Source organism: Xyrauchen texanus, chromosome 1, assembly GCF_025860055.1.
Source record: "Xyrauchen texanus isolate HMW12.3.18 chromosome 1, RBS_HiC_50CHRs, whole genome shotgun sequence".
In the NCBI taxonomy this organism is placed as follows: domain Eukaryota; kingdom Metazoa; phylum Chordata; class Actinopteri; order Cypriniformes; family Catostomidae; genus Xyrauchen; species Xyrauchen texanus.
The window spans coordinates 18,162,767-18,181,740 of NC_068276.1; the positions used below are offsets into that span (position 1 = coordinate 18,162,767).

At 39.2% G+C, this 18,974-nt stretch overlaps 1 protein-coding gene across 2 annotated transcripts in view; it reads right to left on the reverse strand.

Moving 5' to 3' along the window:
• Positions 1–17,385, reverse strand: part of LOC127643815 (chromodomain-helicase-DNA-binding protein 3-like) — a 74,835-nt gene extending 57,450 nt beyond the window's left edge. For both annotated transcript variants that reach the window (XM_052126712.1, XM_052126721.1), the window contains exons 1-9: positions 17,180–17,385; positions 13,379–13,521; positions 13,031–13,204; positions 10,142–10,266; positions 8,778–9,016; positions 7,912–8,039; positions 7,693–7,822; positions 4,693–4,868; positions 4,179–4,436 (exon numbers count right to left, since the gene is read on the reverse strand). In XM_052126712.1, coding sequence (XP_051982672.1) covers positions 4,179–4,436; positions 4,693–4,868; positions 7,693–7,822; positions 7,912–8,039; positions 8,778–9,016; positions 10,142–10,266; positions 13,031–13,204; positions 13,379–13,521; positions 17,180–17,339 — 1,533 coding nt within the window. In that variant the 5' untranslated portion in view covers positions 17,340–17,385. The remainder of the gene's footprint in view (positions 1–4,178; positions 4,437–4,692; positions 4,869–7,692; positions 7,823–7,911; positions 8,040–8,777; positions 9,017–10,141; positions 10,267–13,030; positions 13,205–13,378; positions 13,522–17,179) is intronic.
• Between the last annotated feature and the right edge of the window lie 1,589 nt (positions 17,386–18,974).

An 18,974-nucleotide genomic window follows, 5' to 3' on the forward strand; every position in this document is an offset into this window, starting at 1 on the left:
TGGCAATCATGTCCTTCTTAGTGTTATGCTCTGCCTGATTTAAATTTCTAATGTTAAGGTGCAGTGTTTATTTAAAATATATATTAAGGGTATATTATGTACATACAGATTAAGATTGTTGCCTTTGGTGGTCAGATTAGTTAATTGCTGCAGTCCATTCCAGTGTTTCTGAGCTGTGGGAAGTGACGTAGTGAACCTAGTAACTTGCAACTTTTTCTTTTTGTTGTATGTAAAAACAAGTTCTTCTGGCACAATGATTCATTGTATGATTTAATGGACAAAAACACTCTCAGCTCAATATATGACTGTCCTGAATTTAAAACAATTTGGTCATGAAGTTTGCCACTGTGACATAATTCTTTCCATTGACTGGTGGGTTCTAAGGCAACAATTTACGTCTGTAACATTTCCATGAAAAATCTTTGATGCTTGCCCAGTCTCAAAGTCCAAGGCACGTCATCCACATGGAAGGTCATTCCCATGCCACTGCCAGCGCTCATGGCTACGGAGGCCATTTTCCTGCTGCTGCCAGCGCTCCCAGCCATGGGGGCCATTCTCCAGTCTCTGTCAGTGCTCCCGGCCATGGAGGCTGTTCCCCAGTCGCTGCCAGTGCTCCCGGCCATGGGGACTGTTCCCCAGTCGCTACCAGCGCTCCTGGCCACAGAAGCGTTCCCATTCGCTGCCAGCGCTTCCAGCCATGGAGGCTGTCAACAAGCCTGTTCAGTTCCCTTAGGCTGTCGACGAGCCTGTCCAGTTCCCTGAGGCTGTTGACGAGCCTGTCCAGTTCCCTAAGTCTGTCGACAAGCCTGTCCTTTCGCCTGTAGTCATTGAGTCTGTCCAGTTTCCTGTGGCTGTCCACGAGCCTGTCCTATTCCCTGTAGACATCAAGTCTGTTCAGTTTCCTGAGGCTGTCAACGAGTCTGTCCAGTCCTCTGTGACCGTTGACGATCCTGTCCCAGCAGCCGTCGATCAGTCTGTTGCTCAGTCCAGTGGCCAAAACCTTTCAGATACCAGCCACCAGTCTGTTGCTCAGCCCAGAAATCAGCACCCATCAGACACTTGCTAGCAGTCTGACCAGCTCTCCGAGTCCCCTGATTCTCCACCTCCTGCAGACTTGTCCCTCGAGACTCGCATGGCTCTGCCCCTTGACTTTCTGAATCCCCTAGTGCCTTGCTCTCTGAATCCCCTAGTGCCTTGCTCTCTGAGGTCCCTTGTGCCTTGCAATCTGAGTCCCCTAGCGCCTTGCTCTCTGAGTCCCCTAGCGCCTTGCTCTCTGAGTCCCCTAGCGCCTTGCTCTCTTAGTCCCCTAGCGCCTTGCTCTCTTAGTCCCCTAGTGCCTTGCTCTCAAGAGTCCTCAGCTGCTCTGAACACCTTGTCATAACCTCTGAGCCCTTGCCTCCTGTAGCTCCATCTCCTGAGCCTTCTGTGGCTCTGCCTCTTGCGGCTCCACCCTCTGAGCCACAGCCACCTGTGGCTCCTCCTCCTGAGCCTCCATCTCCTGCGACTCCGCCCCTTGAGCCTCCGCCTCCTGCAACCCAGAGCCATATAGAGAGAGAGTTGCGACAACTCCATTGACTCCAATGGAACGTTTTTTTTACAGCAATGGCGGCTCGTGGAGCCTCTCAATAGTTCCAGGAAGTAGCAGCAAACACATGCCGCGCCGTAGAGATGCAGCACAACAAACCGTTTGCGACGCACTTTTAAAAGGTGAGACGTTTAAAGAATAATATTATCTTATTCGGTATATTATCAGTACATCTAAATAAAAATAACTTGTAAATGAAAACCTTATAGTTGAGTATTACTCATTAAATTAGGAGATAAGGGATGTTATCGGATAACTAACAGATTAGGCAAGGATTGGAGCTGGATGAAGTTAGTAACGAACACCCTATTAATTGTAAAATCTGTTCTCTTGATTCAGTTTCATCCATCGTTTTTAAAAAAAAAATTAATATCGTAATATATTATTACAATTTAAAATAACTGTTTTCTATTTTAATGTATTTTAAAATGTAATTTACTCATTACATTTACTCATTACTCATTGTCTCATTACTTCTGAACGGCAGTTTATATACGAGTATGCTTAAGTTGTTTTAAAGCTGAATATATTGTGTATATGAATAAGTATTGTAAGAATTATACATTAGATATAATATTTATAATACATAAATAATTATATTACTATATATAGAATTGTAAGATTTGTAAACAATAAGCTTCATTTCACTAAATGTTACATTTACGTAACTGCTGCTAAGAGTTAATAGTTCATTGACCCATTGTGCGGTGCGAGCTGGAAATCACCTGTCACCAGCCTGTCTCTGTACTATCTGAAAAGTCATAAATATGACATTAGTTACCATGAGATTAGTGAAAACAATGAACATGAGGTAACATAAAAAGGCAACAGAAACCCTAGCCTGAAATAAGTTGAGGCAAATAACGGTAAACGGTAACACTAATCCTCAAATATTAGCTGGTTTGATCTTTAAAAAAACAACATCGCTGTAACAACATACCCATGCTACATACATATGTCGGTGTGTTACATAAATATATAAAATAAATGCATTTATTGACTACTAATTACCAGAAATCGCAGTTCTGTCACTCTACTCTAACAGTTTGAAATGCCCGCCAAAGCACTTCCTGGAACTATCTGGCATTTAGAACTTCTGTTGTCGCAACTCTCTCTCTATATGGCTCTGCTGCAACCTTGCCCGTGAGCCTCTGCCTCCTGTGGCTCCGCCCCCTGAGCTTCCGCCTCCTGCTCCTCCCAGGAACTACTTTTGTTTTTATATGTGTTAAGGAGCTTCTGGAGTCACTCCTTTTTCAGGATATAGGGAGAATTGGTCTAAATTGGAAGCTCTTGCCCTGACAGCATATTGTCCTGCCACGGGTTTCCAACCTGGTGCCTTCCAATGGCCCAAGCAAGTCATTAGGTATTTAGGCATTTTATTTCCAGCAAATTTGAGAGATTTGAAGTTAATTCTGACCCATTAATGAAAAGGTTCTTGTGTAATGTGGATTTGTGGGCTTCACTACATTTGTCTATGGCAGGGAAGGTCAGTGTTATAAAAATGAATGGTCTTTCTTTTAAATCGCCTAGTGAAGTAAAAATGCATCCTATTATTTCACACTTGCATTCATTATGGAGAAAGTTTTCCCGTATGTTAAATTTTGATACTTACCTAAATGTTCCCTCAAACATACTGTATGGCTGAACCCAAATTATGTATTAACAAGTCTCCCTTTTGCTGGAAAGAATGGATGGAGAGGGGTGTTGCTACACTTGGTAACCTTTATGAAAACGGAGATTTGAGACCATTTGAAAATATAACCCAGCAATTTGGGATTTCTAGGTCTTCATTTCTCAGGTATTTACAGATGCACCATCTACTTCGTACAATTTTTGGTGATAATACACAGCCCCTAAAGCTGCAGACACCCTCTGTATGGTGCTCACAGCCTTTGGAGAGGGGCATGAACCATCAGTGCATTATTCCTCATTGAATCAGAAGTTTGGTGACAGGGCCTTAACAGCTCTTAAGAGGTTATGGGAAAGAGATTTGAACTTGGTATTGGAGGATGGGGAGTGAGAAAGAATAAAAAAAATAGTCAAAACTATGTCACGGGATGCAAGTGTACACCTTGTTCAGTTTAAGATTTTGCATTGCTTCTACTGAACTCCATCTAGATTGTTTAGGCTTGGTTTAAAATACCATCTACCTGCTAGCGATGTCAGTTGGAGGATGGAGACATAGCCCATGCTCTGTGGTTCTGTGCTAAGATTAAAGAATTCTGCTTTGCAGATTCAACGCATATGGTAAGAAATGGGACAGGTATTTGGCCTTTCTGGAGGGCTCTCAGTGAGAACCATGTGGAGAGAAACAGAATTGTGGTGGTCATTGTAAATTCTATTCTTTGTGGAATTCTTTCTTTTCCCTTTGTTTGTTGATGTTTACATTTTTTTATTTTCTCAAATATTTTCTATTGTTTGTTTGTATGTTTATATGTGTGCATGGTGTAATTTAGGCTTTGAACTCCACAGCAGCTTTAGACAAATGTACTTAGTAAAAGGCCTATATAATTGTATAATATAATATTTTTTTATAAATGTAGTTTTATGTCCTGGCATTTAGAATAAACAGACTTCATAGAGCTTCACTCACAGTGCAGCGTGGACACAGCCACTCTCCGTTGGGTATCTCAGGCAGTGGGGGGTTTAGGCAGTGAATGTGATAGGATGACGGGCAGGAGTCGCAGCACAGCAGCTCTCCTCCATCTTTACACACGCGACAAAACTCCATGTGATCATCCTCCTCTTCCTCTCCACACAGCCCCACCTCCACATCCCGGACATCATCACACTCCTCTTCGAAGTCCTCAAAGTCTTCTTCCTTTGCTTCCCATTGGATCCCTTCCTTCTCCTGAAAATCAGCAATGTGACTCTCTTTTCCATTCCATTCCATTTTCCATTACAAATCTAGATGGAGTCTGTGCATCTCAAACTATAGCCAAAGGCAGCAAAATAATTTTGATTTTCTGAAACAGTGATCGTATCAAATCATGTAAAAAATTTGGAACAAAAATGTCAGAAGATGTCTGGTCTCATTTAGCCCTTCAGATTCAAATAAATCTGTAATTCCTAAGCGTAAATGGTCTGGGTTTGTGTACATGACTCACACAGTGAGGGCAGCTCCACTTGCCCTCAGGGGCTTTCTCCAGCTCAGGCTCCAGGCACACCAGGTGGTACGCTCGAGGACATGTATCACACAGAATGATCTCCCCTCCCTGCTGACACACCTCACAGTAGTCCTGATGGTCTGTTTCATAGCCATCACCGTCTTCGTCGGCCAGCACTGACAGTCAGAGACAGTGAGAGTGATATCCACAAATGAAAATATACATAAATGAGCATTTCTCTCTAATAAATGACTGAAGTTTAGGCATGAAACTTTACATGGCGCAAGCTAAAAGGTGCTATCTTGTTATCTTGGTGTAAGCCACTAGGTCTTTTGACATGTAACCGGGTAGTAGTGTGGCACCGATCAGGAAATTTGAGGCTGATACCGATCACACTGAAAATCAGCCAATACCAATCCACCAATTTTAACTTTTAAAGTTATATGCTGCAGTTTATGTCACATATTGTAAAATGACATTCAATTTACATCAACTGTGAAATGATAACATTTATTTGAAATGAAAACAGTTTTGAATAGTCCTGTTGGTACTACAGGTGAAACTCGAAAAATTAGAATATCGTGCAAAAGTTCATTAATTTCAGTAATTCAACTTAAAAGGTGAAACTAATATATTATATAGACTCATTACAAGCAAAGTAAGATATTTCAAGCCTTTATTTGATATAATTTTGATGATTATGGCTTACAGCTTATGACAACCCCAAATTCAGAATCTCAGAAAATTAGAATATTACATGAAATCAATAAAAAAAAGGATTTTAAATACAGAAATGTCGGCCCTCTGAAAAGTATAATCATGCATATGTACTCAGTACTTGGTTTGGGTCCCTTTTGCATTAATTACTGCCTCAATGCGGCGTGGCATGGATGCCATCATCCTGTGGCACTGCTGAGGTGTTATGGAAGACCAAGATGCTTCAATAGCTGCCTTCAGCTCTTCTGCATTGTTTGGTCTCATGTCTCTCATCTTTCTCTTAGCAATGCCCCATAGATTCTCTATGGGGTTCAGGTCAGGCGAGTTTGCTGGCCAATCAAGCACAGTAATACCATGGTCATTGAACCTGGTTTTGGTACTTTTGGCAGTGTGGGCAGGTGCCAAGTGCTGCTGGAAAATGAAGTCAGCATCTCCATAAAGCTTGTCTGCTGAAGGAAGCATGAAGTGCTCTTAAATGTCCCGGTAGACGGCTGCGTTGACTCTGGACTTAATAAAGCACAGTGGACCAACACCAGCCGATGACATGGCTCCCCAAACCAACACAGACTGTGGAAACTTCACACTGGACTTCAAGCATCTTGGATTGTGTGCCTCTCCATTCTTCCTCCAGACTCTGGGACCTTGGTTTCCAAATGAGATGCAAAATTTGCTCTCATCAGAAAAGAGGACTTTGGACCACTGAGCAACAGACCAGTTCTTTTTTTCTTTAGCCCAGGTAAGACGTTTGACATTTGAAGCCCATGTCCAGGACCCGCCTGTGTGTGGTGGCTCTTGATGCAGTAACTCCAGCCTCAGTCCACTCCTTGTGAAGCTCCCCACACATTTGAATGGCCTTTTCCTGACAATCCTCTCCAGGCTACGGTCATCCCTGCTGCTTGTGCACCTTTTTCTTCCACACTTTTCCCTTCCACTTAACTTTCTATTAATGTGCTTTGATACAGCACTTTGAGAACATCCAACTTCTTTTGCAATTACCTTTTGAGGCTTTCCCTCCTTGTGGAGGGTGTCAGTGATGGTTTTCTGCACAACTGTCAGGTCAGCAGTCTTCCCCATGATTGTGAATTCAACTGAACCAGACTGAGAGACCATTTAAAGGCTCAGGAACCCTTTGCAGGTGTTTAGCTGATTAGAGTGTGACACTTTGAGCCTACAATACTGAACCTTTTCACAATATTCTAATTTTCTGAGATTCTGAATTTGGGGTTTTCATAAGCTGTAAGCCATAATCATCAAAATTACATCAAATAAAGGCTTGAAATATCTTACTTTGCTTGTAATGAGTCTATATAATATATTAGTTTCACCTTTTAAGTTGAATTACTGAAATTAATGAACTTTTGCACGATATTCTAATTTTTCGAGTTTCACCTGTATATCAAATAAGATTGTGACATACTGGCAACAATTAAACACCATGAGAGCATCACACACAGCAGAGGTACATTAAAACATATGAGCGATATCTCCATTACAAGCACCAAAACTTCTCCAGTGAGAATTCATTAGTATATCAATGATATATTTAGAGTCTTTGGCGTTTGTTGTAACACAAATCACTTATTATAAAACATTTTTCATTTTCAAAGGTTTTTCATTTGTTTGCAGCAAATTTCCCCTCTCCATGGCTAACTGTTCAGCAATTAAGAATTATAACTGCAATGACCTTATAAAATAGGCACCTTAATATTCATACACATGTCATTTTTAAACATTTTTAAAACAAACCAGCATATTCACCTAATTTACAGCATGTCTGAAAGTGTAAATTTGCGAGTGCTTAGAATTGCCAACAACTTGCCCTCCAGTTCGCAATGTCATGCTTTGAGGGCTGAGCAAGCACTCATTCATTAGATTAGCAGTGTGAATATGTGATTTGGTGCAATTTAAAAAAAATCTGCCCTGAAAAAATCTGTGCACCTCTTTCAGGTAGCCAATCAACTTGCATACTCTCGCTCTGTCCAACATTTTAATGTGTTCAGTTTGCAGATAAGCTGGTTTCACTGCAGCGCTCTGTGACATTTTTTCTCTGAGACACACCACCTCCCATCTTCACTTGAGATCTGATACATGGGGATTGTTTGTATGCCTAATTGCAGCCACATGTCCTTCATGCTCGATGCAGCATGTTTTGCGTTTCGTCTAATTGTGCAGCAGCATGTCCACATGCTTAACTTAGTATGTTTGTGAATGTCTTCATTTATTCCAAGTATGCAAGCAGGACATATTCTAAAAGGATGCAGAGAAGGTGAAAATAGTTCTCACCCTTTTTCTTTTTCTTTGCCGGGCGACCCCTCTTGTTCTTCTTGACACGTCCTGAGCTGTCAGAACGCACTGAGGAACTGTGAACGCTTGAATTCTCCTGCTCAGAGTCATCTTCTTCTGCCTCGTCACTCTACATTACAATGATACACAATCAAACACCATAACAAAAACACAACATACATTAATGCACACCTGAACTAGACAAACTCTGCATCTTACCGAGCTGCTCTTCTTTCTCTTGTTGCCCAGTGCTCCCAGTTTGATGCGAATTGGAGCCATTTTCTTGGGTTTCGGCTTCTTCTTGTCTGAGACACGAGGACTCTTACTGCGTTTCTTGTAGCCAGGGCCTATTAAAGAGAATAAGGAAAGACAGGATCACTAACAGAAAAATTTAAGAAACAAAACAGAAGTCCTACAAAATTTCTGACCTGTTTGTTGCTTACTTTCTGTGTACAATTCATTTATAATTTTAATAACAGTTTGTTTTTAATGCCGCTCAGTGGGTCAAAGTGAAGTTGACCAATTAGGCACTGTCTTGATTTACTGATGTAGAAAACAGCAATAAAGCAGCCTAATTCATGAACACAGTTCTTAGATTGTTTTGGACATGTAGCCTAAATAAAGAATATGGCATTCAGTTGCCTCAAACATCATGTAAATTCTAATAATCAAAATCATAATATTAAGGGAAATAATCAACAATTATATATATATATTCATATCCTAAAATCAGGTCATAATCATGCAGCCCTATGTTGTACAGTATGTTCATTACAAAGTGATGTTTTTCAAGTCTCTCTCTGTACACTGGGTCGATGTAAATGATGGAGATTACAACTGATATTGTAAACACATTAAATAGGCCTATATAGAGCATTTTCAAACAAGCAAACATGAATGTCATAATTACTAATGACATTCCAAGCATTTTCAAACTTTAATTTCATTAAATTGGAAATGCTTGGAATGTCATTAGTAATTATCATACATTACTAACAAAAAAGTGAATATTCAAAAGTTTTGTGCAAAGTTAGCAAACAAATTCTACATTAAAACTCCCTTAGCTGCAAACCCTGAACCCTCACCTTTCCCCTCTTTGGTTTTGGCCTTGCGAAGTGGTGGTAGCTGAGGAGGAGGTTCAGGGGAGGCTGTTGCTGCTGAGACCTGCTCGGCAACGGCTGCTGCAGCGGCAACAGCAGCAGCAGCAATGGCTGCTGCCGAACCTTTGAACGGATTATTGGAACAGAATTCCCGCCATTTGGCCCCAAGAATGGTCATCATCTTAGACATGGGGATTTTAGGGTTCTTCTTAGCAATCATGGGTCTGCAGAGGATAATATGTTGAAGATGGTTTTGTTTTACTGTAATACATATTAACATTAGCATTACAGTAAGTAATTCACTGAATGGAACTCGATTGGCGATTACATGCTCTTTTGTTCTTTCTGTTCTGCTGATAAAAAGATAAAATAATATGCAAAATTATAAAAAATCATTAATGCTATAATATTATGGATTTCTTTTTCTGTACCTCACGTAACATTCCGAAGATATATCAGATGTAACTATTTTGATTACTGAAGAGATTACTTGGTATTTTATTGTCATTTGTTTCATTTAATATTTAGTCCTTTCAGAAGGAAAACATTTATACATATAAATGTAAATAATGTGATCCAAAATGCATTTGAACAGCAGAGAAACACTTTCTCATGATGTGTTACATTCATACGAGCAGACACAGAAGTACGTTTAAAGTGAGTCTGGAGCAGAAGAAATAGAAATAAACCTTGTGTAAATTGTCAGCTTTATGCTAAACTAAAATGCAATTTCTAGCCATTTTACATGCACATGTGACCAGACATGATCATATTTGTTTATCAAGAAACTTTACGTTGGATCATAATTGCTTTTTTTCTAGTAAGATCTTTGATATTAGGGCAAAAATCATATTCTTGATAATCATTTTGTATTGTTTTCCTGTGAAAATATCTAAAAATCCTTAAAACAAGATCAAACAACACTGCATAAGATCTTTAGATTTTCAGAGAATGTATTTTTAACATGTGTATTTTGTTTTACTGTACTGGCAGAGTTTTTATAGTCAAAACAAGAGAAAAAAATCTACCAGTGCTGAAGAAGTAATCCAAAGTATTTAGAATACATTACTGACCTTGATTAATCAAACTGAATACATTACAAATTACATTTTACAGCATGTATTCTGTAATCTGTAGTGGATTCAATTTCAAAAGCAACCCTGTATAATGTTTAGTTGTAGGGCTTTCTATAGAGCAAAGGGTGAATATAATTGACAAATTACTCCTTTTTGTTTATATATGCATTTTTCATACTGTCACTTTTTTAGATTTGGGGTTGTACTACTGCCAAATAAAGCTACAACCTTTGCCATAATATCATGTGTGAAACCCTCACTGCAGGTCAGTACCTCATGAACTGGCTGAAGGCTTTGTAGTTGGTTAGTGTACGGTAATCCTCCTCTGTGAAGGTGTGATCAACATCCTCTAAACCCCAGTCTTTAGCCAGTTGTGCTGACGTCTTCAACTCTACTGGCTAGAAAAGATACAACGAGGATGAGTTTGTCCAGAGTCATAAACAGGATTCCCATAACTGAAAATTCATAATTTAATTTTCATTAATTTTCCATAATCTTTCCAGCCGTTCTTATTACTAGATAATGGTTTTAAAAGAATTAATCACAGAATCAATCAGTGACTGATTACTTGAAAACAACTGACTCAAAAGAACACGTCACTCACTAAACTAAAAAAACTGGGGCTTACCTGTTTACAGTTTTTAATAAAAATTAATACTTTTTAGCAGAGTAAAAAAAAAAAAAGATACAGTATTTTCACTACAAACATTTCCATGACTTCACAACAAATTGTAATGATTTTATTGACTTGCATGTCAAGATAACACCATTTAAATATTCCCTGATATTTCCAGGTTTTTTATGATAATGGTAACCCTGTGTAAATACCTGGAAACATCTGGGTCTGAACTCCATTACACGACAGATGGATCAGTAATTGCACAAAATGTAGTGCAACAGAGGTGCAAGTCATTTTATCACAGATATACAACAGCTAGAAACATTATATCACAGTTAGTCTTCCTGTCATTCTTCGATAAACAATTTCTAGATGCAAGTGAGAGAAAAACCTTGTATGTGGTGTTGCATATGCGTTTGTGAATGTGTGAATGTTTGCTAACACCTTGCATCAAGGCAAATGTATTGCATTTTCACAGTAACATTTTTACACATTGCAGAGCAAAGCACAAAAACCAAATGTGGTTCCTTCAGGAAACTATATTGCATGATGGTCAAATAACTCCCCGATTCTGCACAGCAGGACAGATTAGTTGTAATTCTTATCAGCAAAATCCAACATGACCACATGAGAAGTCGGCATGTTCCTTCCTAATCATCCAGTACCCTGGTATCAGCACCATCATGCCGAGTTACTGAGGAGTGCAATTTTTGCATCTGTTCAAATGTATATACCTTCTCATGTGGCACAATCAGAAGCCTGTTGCATCAGCAGCGTGGAAGACTTGGGTTTATGTCCTGTGTTGAAATCAAGATGCCACAATTCCTTTCACATAATGAGTAACGACAGCAATTTGGACGTTCCATTTTCCCTCTAACATTACATTTTTACTCCACTGAAGGTTAGGTTTAGGTTTGATGGTTGAGTTAATAAAATATGCATTCCTCTTCACTGTATTACATCCTTTACAACTTTAAAACAACTCACTTTACTACTCGCATTTGGCACCCCTCTGTGTTCGCACAAGTTCACACTGCCTCAAATTATGTTATTCATAGACCAAGTTTAGCTCTTAAAAAGTCAACCTAATGTTTCCTTACTACTTTTCTTCTAGTGCAGCTTATGGCGTTCCCCAAGGCTCTATTCTAGCTCCTATTCTCTTTTCTTTCCTTATATATGCTTCCACTAGGTTCTATTTTTAAGAAACACAGCATGTCTTTTCATTGTCATGGGGATGCCCTTGAGACATAATAAGAATGGTTTAGACTCTCTCTTGGCCTGTCTTTCTGATATAATGGCTTGGATGTATTTACATTTTTTAAACCTTATTGAGAGTAAAACTGAGATTACTGTGTTTGGGCCTTCTGAATCCCTTAAAACACCTAATCTAAACTTTGGTGACCTGTCTCCTTATGTTAAACTATGTGTGAAAAATCTGGGTGTTTTATTTGACAGTACTCTTAAGTTTGACAAACAGATTCACTTTGTTGTCAAATCTAGTTTCTTTCACTTACGAGTTTTGGCCAAATTTAAGTCATTCCTTTCTTTTACAAATTTTGAAAGGGTGATTCATGCTCTCGTTTCTTCAAGGCATGTCTACTGTAATTCGCTTTATATGAGAATTAGCCAATCATCTCTTGCTCTGTTACAAACTGATCAAAATGCTGCTGCAAGGCTTTTGACTGGTGTTCGGAAATGTGAACACATCACACCTATTTTAGTTTCTCTGCACTGGTTGCCAATCCATTACAGAATTGATTATAAAGTGTCACTCCTGGTTTTTAAATCCTTAAACGGATTAGCACCTTCTTACCTCTCTGATTTATTGTCTGAACACCATCCATTGAGATCTCTTAGGTCCTCCAAGCAGAGATTATTACTGTTCCAAGAGGTGACCGTGCTTTTGCTGTAGCTGCACCCAAGCTCTGGAATAGTCTACCTGTTCTTATTAGAACCGCCCCAACAGTACACGATTTTAAATCCAAGTTAAAGTCATATCTCTTTAAATTTGCTATTTTTGTGTATGTTTTTATATTTTTTTTACTTTAAATTGTTGTAGAGCACATTGGTCAACTGATGTTGTTTTTAATTGTGCTCTATAAATGAACTGGCATTGACTTACTTGCCTGGTCTGATTTTCATCAAGCTACTACTGCCTACTTTTATTACAAAGATACTGTATGTTTGTGTACTGTACATTTTCTATTGATCATGGCAGCAGTAATTCATCATATGATGAAGAAGAGAGATATAACAGGAAATATAACCAAATGTGTAGTCAACTGTCTGGATCCCAGTGCTGGAGCGATGATATACAGTCCCAGTATGTCAGATTGCATTAGCCTTCTGCCCTCAGAACCGTCCCGCAAGATCAGGAAATTCCACCATGCAAAATGTGTTCAGCAAACATTTTTTGGGAGAGTTTGCACTGTTATTGCAGAGCTATAACAACGCAGACAGTATGAGCAAATAAACGATTCTGTCAGCAGGTGCAATTCATTCTTAGAGAATTCCCCTTAGGGTACACTAATGAATGGCCTTACCTTTGTGGTCTCCTCGTGTGTGCTGTCTTCATCATCTTTCTTTTTTTTCTTGGTTTTCTTCTCTTTTTTGTCCTTGTGTTTTTTCTTCTTTTTCTTCTCAACTCCATAATCACTGGCAGCACTGTCAGAGTTCACGCCATAGTCTGCATCTGAGTCTCTTTCTACGTCACTGTCCTGAGAAAGAGTACAAAAGTAAACAGCTAAAGTGCAAATATAGCACCTTAATGGGAATCATGTGTAAACAATGGGAATCAATGTTTACACATGATTCCCATTAATCCCCAAAAATTAAAAGCTTACTAAAAATGAATCTAAGCATTGAGACAGAAGGTCAGAGCAACCACATACCATTTTTTTGCGCTTGCGCGCTTTGGGCATCTTCCCCTCCTTGTTCTTGTCTTTTTTCTTTGTCTCTTTCTTTTTTTTGGGGCCTCGTTTCTTTTTCCCCAGGCTCTCTCTGTCCGACGTCTCGCCGACATCGTCTCCGTCATCTGAATAAGAGAATTGTTGGGAAATGGGGGAGCATAGGAGGAGTGATAAAAAGAAAGTGACCATAATTCTTTACAACCACTCCGAGATATCCTTCAAATCATTTCCCACTTAAATTATTGAACAACAGTGTGACTCCAGAATGACAAAGGGTGTGCAGAAGCAGAGACTTTCACACAGGAAATATAACTCATTCCACTTTTGAATTAAACTAAGCTGCAGGATTTGAATTAATGAATTAATCTTGCAATCAAGCTTATCTACATGACCTAATTACAGCAGTCAGCTCACATGGAAAGCTATTCAATGTGGGTAGAGTGGATTTAAGACGATAATAAATAATGTATGCAGCACACCATAAGATGAGAATTTCAGGTCACTGAAAATGATGCAATACCCACTTTATCACTCACAAAATTGTAAAAGAAAGTAATAATTTCCAGTGCCGTTGAGAACTTAAGTTTATTTGTATTTTTTTGCCACACAGATTTAAAAATTGACAGAAATAATTCTGAATTTCCCCCAAATTCATATAATCTGTCAGTCTGTCTACATGGTAAATGTTCATATAATTTTGACACCTACAGGCTTCCACACTTTTACACCAACAAATTTCCATGACCTTATCAGTTCCTTGATTACTGGATGGAGATATTTATTTAATAATTTTATACAGCTTAACAACATTTCTCCCAATTCCCTCCAAAAAATATTGTCATTTAGAGCATTTATTTGCAGAAAATTACAACTGGTCAAAAAAAAAAAAAAAAGATGCAGTATTTTCTGACCTCAAATAATGCAAAGAAAACAAGTTCATATTCATATTTAAACAACACAATACAAATGTTTTAACTTAGGAAGAGTTCAGAAATAAATATCTCTCTACTAGTCTTTCACATTGCTGTTGCAAAAATTCAAGCAACTCAAATTTGTTTGATGGCTTGTGGACATCTATCTTCCTCTTGATCACATTCCAGATGTTTTCAATGGGGTGCAGGTCTGGAGATTGGGCTGGTCATGACAGGGTCTTGATCCGGTGGCCCTTGATTCCACACCTTGACTGACCTTGCTATGTGGCATGGAGCATTGTCCAGCTGGAAAAACCAATCCTCAGAGTTGGGGAACATTGTCAGAGATGAAGGAAGCAAGTTTTCTTCCAGGATAACCTTGAACGTGGCTTGATTCATGCATCATGTAAGGGTTAGATGGAGACCTGGACAGGCCTTTAAGCCACTGTGTCTCGCACCCATTGTGGAGGATCGGTGATGATCTCTGGAATGTGATCAAGAAGAAGATGAATGGCCACAAGCCATCAAAACAAATCTGAACTGCATGAATTTTTGAGGCAGGAGTGGCATAAAGTCACCCAACAGCAATGTGAAAGACTGGTAGAGAGCATGCCAGGACGCATGAACGTTGTGATTGAAAATCAGGGTTATTCCACCTAATATTGATTTCTGAACTCTTCTTAAGTTAAAACATTAATATTGTGTTGTTTAAATATGAATATAACTTGTTTTCTTTGCATTATTTGAGGTCTGGAAACACTGCATCTTTTTTTTTGACCAGTTAGTTTGACCTAAATGACAATAATTTTATTTGGAATTTGGGAGAAATGTTGTCAGTACTTTATAGAATAAAACTAAAATGTTCATTTTACTCAAACAGATATCTATAAATAGTAAATCCAGCAACGGGGAGCCATTCACTTATTAGACAGTTATTTAAAACTTTTCATGTAATCCCCTTGATCACTGAAAATGACAAATAAGTATTTTGTCTCAAAATAATAGAGATTTTTTTCAACGATTCTCATTATAGCTACATAAATTTGCAACTTTATCACACTTTAGACATTACACACACTGATCTCATGGATCAGGAATATTTTGCAGTGTATCAAGACAAACAAGTGTTCAGAAAAGTGTTGTTGTAGCGGTTTAGTATTTTGAGAGTAAATCAAATCCAAATTTTCCAAGACTTCTTAAAATTTCACTTGTTTACATTATTTCTCCAGGCCTCAATTTAAAAAACACATACCTGCAGTTCCAGGATTGTAATGACCATGATACCCTGCAGGGGTATTTATTACAGGGGTGTAATAAAAACAAGCAATTATAAAACATAGAAATGCTTCATGGTGCATTCATGTTACAGTGTTCAAGCCAAATCTACACCCTGAAACCCTGTACTAATATCTACATAATAATACTAATAATTTATACGTGAGCATATGAATGTTTAACTATTAGAATTGTCAACATTTTACAAAACAAACTACCTAGGCTACGTATCAGGGTGAATGACCAGCTGTTTACGCCGCCCCACAAGTTTAGTTTTCTTTATATTTGAGGCACGGCTGAAGAATATAATGTGTCTGAATAACAGCAGATAACCCAGAAGTAACGCTGGCAGCCTCCGTTGCGCTTTGATACACGAGTTGGATCAGATTGTGTCTTTGTTGGCGAGGCGGAGAGCTGAGCGGGCAGCATCATTTTCCCGCTCACTGCAGCCAGGGGCGGCATCAGCACGCACTCGGGGCTCGGTGATTGAGAGGCCGCGAGCTGAGCCGATGCTCCCCCTCAGTTATGAGCTCCTGCACCCGGGGAGCAAAGTATCAGAAGAACAGCAGCTGACGGTTGCTGGAGGACGCGCGTGCGAATTGATTTACGCGCATTGTGGGAAAGCGCGAGACACCAGTTACGGGCTAAACTGGGCCCTTAATACGATCACAAACACATTCACCCCCTCAAATAATTCACTCTGACTGATCTCATTAGATCAGTGTGAAATAAAATAATAATTGCGTACAATAATAAGCTAGATAACCATTCAAATAGTTTAAAGCGAGTCTGTTGTTGACTCACTCCCCAGAAATAAACTATGCAACTTGCATTACTTCAGTTTCAGTTTGTAACTTATGTAAACAAATGCAAATTCTGCACTGTTCAAATACTTCAGCTCAATGTGCATGCCACACATTAAGGACACCTTTGAATCGTCACTATCTGATGATGTCATGCTCCAAACTGATTTTTTTTTCCCTGACACAATCTCACAGATCAAACAGACTCGGGGCTGCTGGTGACAGCGTACAGATGTGGCAAAGTGATGAAGGCATCACCAGCTAAAATATGTCTGCCCTGTCCTGAACCGGGCGACGGTGGGTCGGGCCAAGTTTATTTACATTCTGTCACAACACTGTAGTCCTGCCGCTCGTGCCTCTTTCTAACCCGCAACAGTTCTGCATTTATATTTACTAATTTGACCTCTTAGGGTTGTTATTATTATGGACGCCCTATTTATTCGCTTACTAGATAAGAAGTCTGTAACGAGATGACGGCAGCTTAAATAGCCTTTGTCAGATCACAAGAGGAGATTAAAAAAGTCATCATAAGACCTGATGAATGAAACAGACGGGACAGAGAGAGAACGAGAGGGATCGGTCAACTTTACCGAAACTCTATTCACCTCTGCTGAAATGATCGCGGACACTTAAAAGCATGCTGTCCCTACATATAACTGCTTTAGATTATTCATAAAGCAGTATGGAGTAACGCAGATGTCACCGTTCGCACTTTTACAATCACTGGTGTCTGTTATAATGTGATTTTGTGCTCCACGCGCGCTCCCGTGCAAGCCGCGGACTGTGTGCGGTACCTGGCGCGGCTCTTGCTGCAGTTTCTCTAGGCGCCGCCGGCGAGTTTATGTCGCTTGCGTTCTCGTCCAGGTCTCCGTCGTCTTCTTCATCAAAATCTCCTCCCTCGGAATTAACCGCCGTGCCCTCATCCTCCTCACAAGAACGGAGAAGAGAGGACATAATATTCCCGTCACCGACCCCTTTCCGCGAGATCTAAAAGTGTATTACCTCCTTATTATGATATTTATTTAATATTCAAATCGACACACAAAAGTGGGGGGATTGGGGGGGGGGGCGTTTTGGAATATTTTACACTACAGGGCAGAGAATCAAAGATGGCCGCCCTTATATTTATTTTTTTAATACCCCCACCCCCAATAAGAAAAAATACCCTTCCTTCTCTCACTCTCTCCCGTCTCTCCTTAAAATAATATAATTGTTACAGGAGGGGGTATAGCTCACTGTAAGCTGTATTTCAATTTGTTTATTGTGCTTTCTCTCTCTGCCTTGAAACTGTCTGGTTTTTCCCAAAGCGCACGTGTAACGCCTGCTTTCAGTGTACACTGCAGCGCGCCACACAAATCTATCAAACATGGCCACCTTAATATTCTTAAAGGCCCCCACCTTTGTAAAAAAAATAAAATAAATATTCTGACCAAAGGGGCTGATACGAGGTTAGATAGAGGGAGGAGAGATGCCGCAGCCCATGCCCAGACTTACATCATGTTGCATTGCTTAAAAATTAACTATTTAAGGTGGGGACTATTCAAAGCAAGAACTTACTGTATGATATCTGCCCAAGATAGGATTACATGATGGAGTAAATGAAAAGTAAATGGCAAATAGAGAACTCTTTGTTCTACAAATGCATATCTGATGAGGTGATGCACTTTTGCAATTCTGCAGCATGCCTGCATGCTCCAAGGTAACAAAAGTTGGTTTGATGTAAATGTGCATGCTGCATCCATACAAACCAGCTTTATCCATCTCACTCTGCTTGCGATATACTTTGCTTTCATCAAATAACTATATAAAAAAAATAAAAAATAATAATTATGGGTTGTATCATCATCTAGATGTGCCCTTCTTGTACACTCGCACAGTACACAGACCATGGACAGTATGGACGAATACCTCATAATTACACTGTAAACAGTCTGTTACTTCACAAGTAGGGGTTAAAATGATAGTCCACACAAAAATAAAATTTCTCTCATCATTTATTCACCCTCATGCCATTCCAGATGTGCATTACTTTCTTTCTTCTGTTTAACACAATCAAAGATTGTTAGAAGAATATCTCAGCTCTGTAGGTCCATACAATGCAAATTAATGGTGGCTAGCAATTTGAAGCTTCCCAAAGCATATAAAAGCAATCCATATGACTCCAGTGGTTAAATCCATGTATTCAGAAGTGAAAAGATAGGTGTGGGTGAGAAACAGTTCAATACTTATTTATTTTTTGTACTTTTTACTATTAAATCTCCTCCCTGCCCTGTAGGTGGTGATATGCATTTAGAATGTGAATCAAAATCCAAAGAAGCACTTAGGAGAGCTGGTAAAATTGGACATTTATAGTAAAAAGGACTTCAATATTGATCCTTTTCTCAACCACACATAACATATAAGCCTCTGAAAACATGGATTAATCCACTGGTCTTATAGATTACTTTTATGCTGCCTTAATGTGCTTTTTGGCGCTTCAAAGTTCTGGTCACCATTCACTTGCATTGTATAGATCTACAGAGTTGAGATCTTTTTCTAAAAAGCTTCTTTTCTGTTTTGCAAAAGAAAGGATGTCATACACATCTGGGA